This window comes from Trachymyrmex septentrionalis, unplaced genomic scaffold, assembly GCF_001594115.1.
Source record: "Trachymyrmex septentrionalis isolate Tsep2-gDNA-1 unplaced genomic scaffold, Tsep1.0 scaffold234, whole genome shotgun sequence".
In the NCBI taxonomy this organism is placed as follows: Eukaryota; Metazoa; Arthropoda; class Insecta; order Hymenoptera; family Formicidae; genus Trachymyrmex; species Trachymyrmex septentrionalis.
The window spans coordinates 12,967-25,393 of NW_017305391.1; the positions used below are offsets into that span (position 1 = coordinate 12,967).

The following is a 12,427-nucleotide window of genomic DNA, read 5'->3' on the forward strand; positions in this document are numbered from 1 at the left end:
CCCTTGCTAACCTCTTCAAAATGTAGGATCTGTGTGAGCCTGTATCTACAATGGCACGAACAGATACACTTTCTCGGTCCACGCATCCTGATTTTCAGTATAGATAAAAATATAATATTTTGGCACTTGAAATATTAGCCAAACAACTATTTCCCTCGTTGAATTTTGAACCGTTGGGCCTCTCATCAACCGATTTCTGGCTATTACTCGAAAGATTTCGGCACATCTAGAGGCAGTGTCCTTTACTGCACCAGGGACATTTTTCTTTGCTGTAACATTTCTTATAGCTATGTCCTACCTTTAGACATTTGAAACAGCCATTTTTTTCTTTAACGATCTTAGATCTCTCGTCCATATCCATGCCTTTCGCCTTTTCACAACTCGAACTATGATGTTTCTCTCCACAGAACAAACATGGTTGTGCCTTGGATTCTTTCACGGATAATAAACCAGCTGCTGTAGCTACTCCTTGACCTTGATCGCATCTCGTTCTCTTCTTATCTTTATCTTTAGATGCCTGGGTATCGCTACTCTCGAAATATGTCTTAGCCATTAGAATACGCTCTTCGTTCTCAACCTCTCTTCCTAGAAAAGACATCAAATTAATAAGACGATCCTTGGCTGTGCGATTTATACTAGATGTATCTGTTTGCAGCGTTGACGACGTCATTACTCGTTGCCACGTTCGCAAAGTTTCTTCTGGCAGCGCAGATTCTACCAACGGAAATAACATCGCCGCACACATATCTGTTGTTACATCTAGAGTCTCAAGCGATCGCATATGCGTTTCTAATTTATCATAAATCGTCGCAAGCGACACCTTTTTACTCTTATTCAAAACTAACTTTAAAAGTTCACGCACGTAAAATTCAATCAACAATTCTTTCTTGCCAAAACGTGACTCGAGGCTCTGTATGGCTTTCTCATAATTCTCCGCCGTTGGCGGGAAACTACTTACTACTTCACATGCACGCGAACCCGTTTCCATAGACTGTACTAAATAATGAAATTTATCTTCTTTAGCCAATTCTGGATTCACGTGAATTTTCTTAAACGTCCCCCAAAACGGTAGCCAATCTTTAATATCGCCTCCAAATTTTCTTAATTCAATCTTTGGTAATTTTAGTGTGCGCATACTTTCCTGTGTCATCGCGAGTGCAGAATACGACCGTCGAGATGGAGACTGTGCCGGCAGCGTGGACTCGTGAGCTTCTTGCCTCTCAATCAATCCGGTTACCTCAAATTTCGCTTGATGATACTTCGCTGCATATTCGTCCGCATGCTCTATTTCTCGGCAGAGGGCTTCTTCGGATTCTTCGGCTTGGATCATCAAGTTCCGTAGTTTCAGGCTCAACTCCTTGAGTTCGCTTGCTTTATCTTGCACCAGCGCGTACGCGACTTGTAGCGAGGTTATGTCCAGCGGTTGCCTCGCCTTTTCCGCTTGGAAAACAGCGTATGCCCTCGTAAACGCAATGCGCGTTACTTTTTGTGCGAGCTTCACTCTGTCCATGACTTCTTCTGTAAATCTTTACTTGCTGCGTAATGGCCAACAACGTGAAGCCTCGAAGTCCTGTCACGGTCCCCAGAATGTTGTTGCGCCAAATTGATGGATCGCAGGAAGAAGAATAAGACACTCAAATACTGTTCGGTGAATATGCACGCTCTTTGTTCGACAACGCAATCCACTGACTCTCACTACAAACTATAACCTCGTCTAGTCTCGCTTTGTTCGCGTATCGCGGCGCACGGCACAATGAGCGCAAACGGGGGAAACAAAGACTAAAGCTAACGGCCGAACACGTGAACGGAAACGCTCCCGCGATGCCTTGCACGCGGGTTACGCGTGTCTCTTGGGCGCGAACCGCGCATTCCACAATACTTACATTCAATTTTGAAAATGACATTCAAAGGTTATTAAACCGTTTAAGATTTATACTCATCTACTGAGTGTCATGAGTAAACCGCGATTGAGTGTTACCATCAAATTCGGTATATAGTATGATGTATACACCAAACTATTCACCGAATTTAATGGTCACACCCAACTGACATTCAACATTGATACTCAATGCTTAACTGACACTCAACCGACACTCAACAATGATGCCCAACTCTCAACTGACATCCAATGTTGACGGTCAAATCTCAACGTATATCCAATATTGATGGTCAACACTGAATTTTGATGGTAAACATCTAAATTTAAGTGTTAACACCCAAAATTGAAAGTTTTTTTCGTAAGGAATGAAACATCTTTTTGACAAACTTTATCTAGGCTGCGTTCGAAAACATCCGAGTGCCCTCATCGTTTTATCCTTGTTGAAACCTTGTTGAATATTCTATGTGAAACAAGGATAATATAAAACACAAGAGCATCCAGATTATGTTTCCAAAGTTTGTTAAAAAGATATTCCTTGCAGTCCTAAAAATGTTGAAGTCCTATTGAGATATATCATAGTTATATACTAACATTCAGTGTTCTTTGATCATGGAAGCAGCAATTTCCATAAAATTGCAGTGGTCAAGTACCGTTGGATGGGGTACGATATTGGATGGGTGACCGCTTAGAAAAATAAGAAAATTAATTTTCAAATAAGAGAGAGAGAGAGAGAGCGTTTCTTTAATTATAATTTTGTCGTATGTATTTCGGAAAATGTTGTAAATTAATAATATTATTTTAGGAATAAAACAGATTTAATTAATTTTATATAATAAAGCCATTTATTTTTATGGTTTTTTTTGGGTGTTAATCTTTAATTGGATGTAACCTTTAGTGGACAGTCCAAAATTACACCAAAATTTTTTTTTTAAGTGTTTAACATCTAAATTTAAACGTTCTTTTTGAGTGTTTAATGTCCAAAATTGAGGCTATTTTTTCATAAGGGATGTAATTCTTATTATCCCATTGAAATTTTTGCTCAAGTATATGAGGTACAAGATTTAGGAAATCGGTTAAGATTGATGGTTATGGCACATACATAGAAGAATCAAGATTGTTAATCAAATTTTTGAGGATGCCAATCCAAAACAGAACATGGTACAAAAAATATATTTAATTATTACATTTGCATATCCAGTAAACGAGAGAATGAATTAAAATGGATTAAAATTCTTTTAATATGTATTTTAAATCCATGAAAATGAATTAAATGGATTGAAATGGATCTGAGTTGACACTAGTTTAATATTCGGAAAAAAAAAAACATTCATATTTAAGAATTACAAATTTTATTCCTAAGATATTTATGATAATTATACCTGAAATCAACTACTTCAAATTATTATTAAAAAACGCACCTTAATGGGATTCGAATTCAGAGGGAACCTCTGGATTATGAATTTTCTACGTTACTCGCTACACCATCTTCAATTGATAAATGTATTATTCATTCTCTCTACTTCAATTACAGCCAGCTAAACTAGTAATGAAATTATATAGATATAATAAAAATACCATCATTTAATAAATATAATAAAATATAAATAATTTACATTACTATGAGATAACATTGGGTAAGTGTCGGATAATCTAATCTTGGCCGATATCGTGCGCCGATATCTAATATAAATAGCATTTATGGTCCATTTTTTAATATAAACTTTTTTTATTCAATTAGATTAAAAAACTGCATTTCATATTTAGAATATTGAATTAAGTAGTATTCACGTTGCACAGAAATGGCTGATATTATTTTTAAATTTAACTAAATTAAAAAAACTGTACTTCCTATTTACAATTCTAAATTAAGTAGTATTCACAATGCATAGAAAATGCTAATATTATTTTTAGATTAAAAAGTATAGAGATATGCTCTATACAATTCCTATAAATGAATAAAAATGCATTCAGGATTGAAAAAGATTCATTTTAACATTCATGAATCCGTATTTCTGAAAATTTGAATCCATTTTAATCCATTTCAATCCATTCTCATTTGCTGGAATGTGTCTTCTGCCCAGTCCGCGAATCCTATCAATTTCTCCTTTGGCTTAGAATCAATGGAAAATAGTAAGACTAGTTCAGCAGTGCCTTTTAGATATCGTAAAATTTGTTTTAAGGCCCTTCCAAAGGCTTTCCGTGGAGCATTCTTGAAACCTACTAAATTTATTAACAGAGAATAGATTAGGTCTCGAAGTATTCATCAAATACATAAAACATTCAACTAATTCCTGGAGAGACTTATTAGTTATTACAGGTTCCTTCAAGGTGTTCTCACATGGAAATCCTTTCTCCATAGGCGTTTTTACGAGCTTACAGTCACACATATTAGATCTATAAATTTAAAATATACTAATTGAGACAAATACATTCCGTGACTCTCTCTTTATTCCCCAAAAAAATTTTAATTTATCTAAATCTGTCATTTTAAATTCTTTCATTAGTTTCTAAATTATTCCTTAATATTTTCTAAAAATTCTAGATTATTACTTCTGATCATCTACATAAAGCAACAAATACATAATTATAGTTTCTTTTTCGTAAATATATAAACATTCATCATTTTTAGATTGTTTAAACTCTAACTCTTTAACAAAGCTATCAAAACAAAAATTCCGCTCTCTGTAGGTGAAGGTAAAGTTTTATTCAATTTGCATACTACATTTTTATCTTTAGTATGGAAATCATTTGGTAACTTCATATAGATATATTCGTATACATTACCTTGCAAGAAGGCATCCATTTGATGAGCTAAAATTTTTTAGTTAATTACCGAAAGTAATATTCTAACATTAATAATTTTGCAACAGGTGCATAAATTTCTTTATAGTCAAGTTCCTTCTTTTGTGCGCAACCTTTAATCACTGGCCTTACATCTTAAGTGATTTCCATCTTTTTCTATTTTGAATATCTATTTACTGTCAATTGCTTTTTTTCCTGTAGGCAACGATGTAAATCGTTTTGTTTTCTATTAGAGATGTCTTGTTTCTTTATGTACGAGGTCTGGCTATTAAATAACGAGACTGCTTATGAAAAAGAGTTTTATTTTAAAAATTATTCTACAATTGAATGCTCCCCTTCAATGTACTCCCCTCCCCTCGCCACATACCGTTTCATTCGTTTTTTCCATTGGTCAAAGCAATGCTGGAAGTCTTCTTTTGTAAGAGCATTTAGGAGCTCCGCCGATTTTCGCTTCACCTTTTCCATCGACTCGAACCGGGTTCCTTTTAAGGCAGACTTGATCTTCGGAAACAGGAAAAAGTCACAGGGTGCTAAATCAGGCGAGTACGGCGCGTGTTCGAGCACTGGAGTGCATCTAGCAGCTAAATAACGCTTCACAGACAGCGCGTTATGGACAGGTGCGTTGTCCTGGTGTAAGATCCACGACTTGTTTTTCCACAACTCCGGCCGTTTCTTACGAACTCGCTCTCGTAGTGTTGCCAAAACTGTCAAATAGTAAGTTTGGTTTACAGTTTGACCTTCTGAAACCCATTCAGTCATCACGATGCCGTTGATGTCGAAAAAAACGATTAGCATGGCTTTAAATTTTGATTTCGACATCCTTGCTTTTTTCATTCTTGGCGATGCAGGAAGGAGTTTTCCAGTGCATGGATTGGCGCTTAGTTTCAACATTGTATTGGAATATCCAGGTTTCATCGCAAGTGATGATGTTTTCCATCAATTCAGGCTCTTCATCTAACCTCTCAAGAAAATCTGAGCAGATCTGTTGACGGACGAGCTTTTGGTCAGGGGTCAAATTTTTTGGGACCAACTTCGCACAGACTTTCTTCATGTTTAATTCGTCATGTAAAATTTTTCTGACAGTTTCTTTATCGGCGTTTACAGTCTCAGCAATCATCCGAATGCTCATACGACGATCTCCGCGCACAATTTCATTGATTTTGGTCACTGTTTGCGGAGTTGAAACAGAGACAGGTCGACCTGGACGTTGGTCATCTTCGGTGCTCTCTCGGCCTTCAGAAAACCGTTTATACCATTCGAAAACACGCGCACGAGATAGAGAATTCTCACCATAGGCCTCTTTCAACAACTTATAGCACTCAGTCGGAGTTTTTTTTAATTTAACGAGAAATTTCACATTGATCCGTTGCTCGTGTTTTTCGTCACACATTGTTATCGGCACGAGAAAAAAACAAGTTCGTTTCTAACCTCTATAGAAAAAATACTACTACTGCGACAAAAACGTGTTTTCGTACTGGAATAGTAGACACTTCCAGCTATCCAACGCTGCATTCATTTCCCACCCTACCCCTCTAGGACGCCTTCTGCGCGCGCAGTCTCGTTATTTAATAGCCAGACCTCGTATAGCTTGTTTCCAAACTTCTTTGTCATCTCTTTCCTCAATTCTTTTATAACTCTGAGGAACATCATCTACAAACTCTTCTGCAGATAAAACATATGTCATGTAATCCTCTTTCACATTATTCCATCCTGGCCATAAATCTGTAACGAATTCCTGGAATCGTTTAGGAACCCACTTCTTTCTTCTTCCTCGCTTTGATCTGTATCAGTCAATTCATTTTGTTTCCTTGCTATAAGACTTTGATTCGCCTTTAACATTCCTAGGTTCTCTTTCAAATTATCTCCTATTTTCAATTCATGTGTTTCAATATCCTTATTCTCTAATTCCTTACTGTCTTCCTGAGAAGTTTCTTCTTTTTCTTCTAACGGTTCTTCTAAGTCCTTCCTTGTTTTCAATATCAGTTTCTAGATAGAAATCTTATCCCTTTAAGAAAGCTCTTTGCTGTGCTTTGCTCGTCAAAAACCACATCTCTTCCAGTCACAAGTTTATTTTCTTCTAGATATCCCAAAATCTGTATCTATTAAAACAATAATTCAACATTAGGTATCTTTTAGATATAAGCTATAGCCACTATTATATTTCCGTAAGAAATTGTTCCCATTCCTTTTTCAAAAATGATTTTAAAACCTTTCATCTCCAATTTTCTTATTTAAGTTAGTTTCCAAATTCGGCACAATTAAAATATCGCTAATTATTGTATAATATCATTATACTGATCATTAAGTCAAAAACTTGTTCTTAAATCATCTCTTTTTTGGCGATTTTTATGTTAATGAATACTTTCAATTTTCTGATGTTGTGCATCTTGTCTTTCTTGGATAATATGCTCACTGGCTCCAGAATCTAAGTACCATTTTTCCTTTGAAAATCTTCCTATTTTATCTTCACTTGATAAGAATGTAAAAGCTACTTTAGGTGATGACCTTTCCTGAGATTGATTTCCATTATCTTCTGTAACGCGAGCTTGAGTAGAATTATTCTGTAAGACTGCAGTTATTTATTATATTAAGCTCTTTTATGAGTGTTAAACAGTTATGATAAGCAAAGGTAAAAGACTTATTTCCTAATACATTGCCTTTTTGCTAATTCTTGAAATTTCCTTGATTACTATTGCTTTGATTTCTAGAATTTCCTTGTTGCTTTCTTAATTTTAATTTGTGCAACAAACACAGAATTTGGCTAATTGTAAGTTTCATTCTTTGATTTGAGTTTCTTCGTTCCTCATTTGGCTTCCTCGTCAAACCTTTAACAAAAAATAAAGTTAATTGAAAATATAATATATTATAGAACTATAATATATTATAGAACGTATATGTGATAATACAATTATAGGAATCAAAGTTTTAAATCTAGCTGGATCTTAATGCTTGTATGATTCTTGTGTGAATTTATATCAGGGTTGGCAAGTAACACGTTATTTATAATATAATTTGTTACCGTTACAAGTTACTTTTTTCGGTAACGACATTACATTTTCTTCTGAGTAACGTTCACGGTAACGCAATTACATTTTTGGAATAACGGTAACGATTTCACTAGTTACTTTTACCGTTACTTTACTTCTAACTACGTAAAAGTTTAATTGTAACTGTAGCTTTAGAAAACAGAGATGAAACATTAACGATCTAATTGGCTGTCTAAATCACAATCACGCCTTTTTTCATTGTATTCACAGTTTACGTATAGACTAACTTTCTATGTAGCATGTGGTGATGAGATCATGTGAGATTCTATGCCAATAAATATCCTTGTGGAAAAAAGATTATATGATATAATCTTTACAGTATATTTAATTTCTTAAAATGAAATCTTTCTGTGTCATATCTCATAAATTAAATATACGTATATAAGGCAGATTACAAACAATACTATTTTTTTATTTATAATACTATTTTATATAATTTTTTATATAATTTACTATTTTATATAATTTCATAAATGACTAGCAATTTAACTCGTGATATTACTGCAATAGTTTAGTAGAGTTAGCGTTTCAAGATCAAAAAATCATTTTGGTGCGCGTTTCTAAGGACTACATACGTAATATATAAATCATTGGTTGATAACACCTCATAAAAATAACTCATTACTGTTATCGTTCTCTTTTTCCTAAAAAATAACTTGTTCCCGTTACTCGTTATTGATTTGCAAAAGTAACTTATTACTGTTATTGTTAGTTAAAATATAACAAGTCGTTACTTCTTCGTTACTTTTTTTTCTTAATATACCTACATACGTAGTATATAAATTCACAAGAATCATACAAGCATTAAGATCCAGCTAGACCGTTTAAGACTATGATTTCTAACGTTAATTGATTTTTACTTACTGTTTTTATAGCTGCATCATATCCGGATGGCATAGTCAGTAACAAATAATAAATAACATAATTTTCTTCTATGTTTGAACCTGGTGCTTTTAAGTCCCTCACAATTCGATCAAATTTCATAATGTGGTTTTCTAAGCTCTCTTACAATGGATTGAATTTCATGCACAGAAGTTTCCTTATCAGACGAATTTGATTTGCAACGCTTTTTCTTTCAAAGATCTGTTTTAGTACAATATTTCCTAAGTATCATATACAGAGATTTTGACTTTTATGTATTCAAGATATGATTCTGCTATTTTCTGTATAATAAAACCTCTGCATTTCTTTGCGGATTTCTATGCTGCTTTCTTACATTTTTCTTTTTGTGCCTTTACATCAGTTGAATCACTTTCAACAATTTCAAACTGCGCCAGAATTTCCGGTAAAGGCGTTTCAACATAGCGCAGTAGATCTTTTTCGTTTAGTAGGACTTCTAATCGAAACTTCCAATTACTGTAATTAGTTCTATCGAAGAGTGGAACATAATAGTGAACATCTTCGTCAATTAAATAATACAATATACTAAAATTAATAAAATAATTGGACTCCGTATAGTTGCAAATAAAAGATTAATTATAAAGGAGCTAATATGGAGTCAATGCTCTAAATAATGTGCAAAATTTTTTCTAAATTAATATTTAACAGGTGATATACAAAAAATATAATTTGATATTTCGGCTATTGATTTTAGCCATCTTTAGAACAATATTAAATCTTACCCTAATAATTTCTCCCTATAGTAGTACTCATTTGGTATCTCTATGGGTTCACTATTATCTCCAATGGTTTCAGATCTAGTAATGCAAGAATTGGAACAATAAGTGTTGAATAATTATGTTATTCATGTATAGTTTTATTTTATATATGTGATATTCGTATTTGTCTCCTTACATCTGAGACTAAAAATATTTTTATATTGTTTAACTCATTCCATCCGAGATTACAATTTTCCATAATAGAAATAGGAGAAAATAAATAATTAATTTTTTGGATATCTCCATTTACATATGTAGAAACAAATTAAAGTTTGATTGTTCAGAAACCTAGTTTCTCCGGAAGATTTTTCAATTTTTATTCTCAGCATTCATTGTCTTAAAAGCAGGGTTATATAATATATGGGCATAGTGGACAAAGGATTTTTTTTTCGCATCTAGAATTTCAAAAAATTTGATCATAAAAATTTTAATGAATGATTATCCCATAAATTTTATTTTAAAGATTATTAGTAAAAGAATAAAATTTATTTAAAAAACCAATTATTGTACAAACAATGATTCTGATAATAATTAGTTAAAAAAACATGAAATAAAATGGTTCACTATTCCATATGTACAAGACATTTCGGAAAGATTCAAAAACTTCATTAATGGAAGTATAGTGAGAGTATCCTTCTTTAGTTTGAACAAATTGAACAAATTCATTAAAGATCAATCAATCAATGAAGAAAAGAAAAATGTAGTTTACAAGATCAACTGTAGGGATTGTGATGCATCATATGGATAATAGGTCAGACTGGAAGAAAAATGAAAACAAGAGTAGCTGAACATCAGAATAATATTCGCAAAGATCTTTTTTTTTCATTCCATTATTTCTGAGCATAGAATGCATCACAATCATGACTTTAATTGGAATGATATAGAGATTCTGGATGTCGAGAGTTATTATAACGTTACTAACACATCGGTCAATAAGTCCCCGGTCTGACACATAGAGAGCGCCACTAACACAAAAAGTACATAGTGGTTCGAAAGACCAGACCCTTTTAGGCGTACTGTCAAATGTATATGTCATTCGGATCATTATTGTGTGAGTTATTGAAGCTTTAGTGACGCTAATTTGGTTATTTTCATAACAATGGAAAAAAAGGAATTTCGTGTGCTCATTAAACACTGCTTTTTGATGGGAAAAAACACCGTTGAGGCAAAACAGTGGTTGGACAAACATTATGGCACCTCTGCCCCAGGCAAATCAACAATTATCGACTGGTATGCTGATTTTAAACGCGGTCGTACGGACACCGACGATGCACACCGCTCTGGTCGCCCAAATGAGGCAGTTGTCCCCGAAAAAATCAAGCAGGTCCATAAATTGGTTTTGTCCGACCGTAAATTAAAGCTGGATGATATTGCTGACATCGTAAAGATATCCAAGGGAAGTGTTTTTACCATTTTACACGATCATTTGTCGATGCGGAAGCTGTGTTCGAAGTGGGTGCCGCGTTTGCTCACTGTGGATCAAATGCACCGTGTCACAAGTCGATGGCAACGATGGTTAAATTGAACGAGTTGGGCTTCCAGCTGCTCCCGCACCCACCGTATTCGCCAGATTTGGCTCCCAGCGACTATTTCCTATTCGCTGAGCTCAAAAAAATGCTCGCTGGGAAGAAATTTCGATCGGATGAGGAGGTCATCGCCGAAACTGATGCGTATTTTGAGGGTCAGCCAAAATCGTTCTACAAAACCGGCATCGAACGTTTGGAAAGGCGTTGGACTGATTGTATTGCCTTAAAAGGAAACTATATTGATGAATAAATTCGAATTTTTATGTAACACTTGTGTTTTCTTTGCTAGACCGGGGACTTATTGACCGATGTGTTATAAACGTTTAATTTCTGAGATAATACACAATAGTAAGAAGAATCTTAATTAAAAAAAGGACACCGATGATTTAGATCGATCGTATATTGATATTCTTAATAAATTGTAAATTTGTCTTTCGAACGTTCACATATCGATATTCTTAATAGATTGTAAATTAACTTTTATGTTTTAATACATGTATTATATGTCAATATCAATGTTTGTCCTTTAGTTGTTTTTGTCTTAACAAAAATTCGTTTATAATAAAATGACCGTCAAAGAGCGTTGACGTCTCTGTTCCGTTTTAATTATTTATATATATTTTAGTTAATTTATTGTAACGATCTGACGATTTTAACCATTAATTATGGATTTTTGACTGAACGGAGGTGCGCACGAAACTTATGGTGAGCATAGTTTTTAGCCTTATGAGTTACCATTGTTTGATATTGTGTACAATTTGAGCTTAATATTTCGGCCAAGGAGCAAAGTAACTTCGTGGACCGAAGATTGTGCTTTTCCATTCGTATACTATGGACATATCATTATTCTTGGATTAACAAGTACTATCATAAGGAGAAATTATAGGGTAGGATTTAATAGTTTTCTGAAGATGGCTAAAATCAATAGCCGAAATGTCAATTTATATTTTTTGTATATCACCTATTAAATATTAATTTAATTTAAATGTCTCCTATACGCGACCCGTGATACGCTATTTCTTCTTGTAATTTGAAAACTAAACTTCGGACAAAATTTTCGTAAAGGAAAAATCATCTTAGAATTCGATCAGTCTTAGAATTCGATCAGAAATACATCTCTTCAGGGATATCTCTTCAGGGTTGTTCTAAACCTGTATACCGATTTATTAGACAGTCAATTTCTGTTTCGAAGAACAACTACTCTTCCTCTTGTCAACGCGTTTCTGAACAGTTTCGCATAATTGTGTAATTGTAGAATACTATATAGTAATATAATACAAAATATACGTATTAGAATAAATTAATTGCTAAATTAATTGGCATCCAATATTTTTATAGATTACATACTTATATACGAGGTCTGTTCAAAAAGTATCGCGAATTTTGTGTTTTTTCAAAAATTATTTATTTATTCATGAATATCTATTTTGTCCCCTTCAAAGTAATCCCCATCAGATATTATACACTTGTGCCAACGTTTTTTCCAATCCTCGAAGCACTTCAAAAAATTATTTT

At 33.7% G+C, this 12,427-nt stretch overlaps 1 protein-coding gene and 1 pseudogene across 1 annotated transcript; one reads left to right on the plus strand and one right to left on the minus strand.

Annotated features, from left to right (window-relative positions):
* Positions 1 to 226: 226 nt before the first annotated feature.
* On the minus strand, positions 227 to 1,510 carry LOC108748578. Its single transcript, XM_018486822.1, has one exon. The coding sequence runs from the start codon at positions 1,508 to 1,510 to the stop codon at positions 227 to 229; it is 1,284 nt and encodes a 427-aa protein (XP_018342324.1).
* Positions 1,511 to 10,402: 8,892 nt separating this feature from the next.
* Positions 10,403 to 11,194, plus strand: LOC108748579 (annotated as a pseudogene).
* Positions 11,195 to 12,427: the final 1,233 nt, after the last annotated feature.

What these genes read in the sequence shown, in the direction of transcription:
- LOC108748578 (XM_018486822.1), bottom strand. Translation starts at nt 1,510, where the DNA reads ATGGACAGAGTGAAGCTCGCACAAAAAGTAACGCGCATTGCGTTTACG.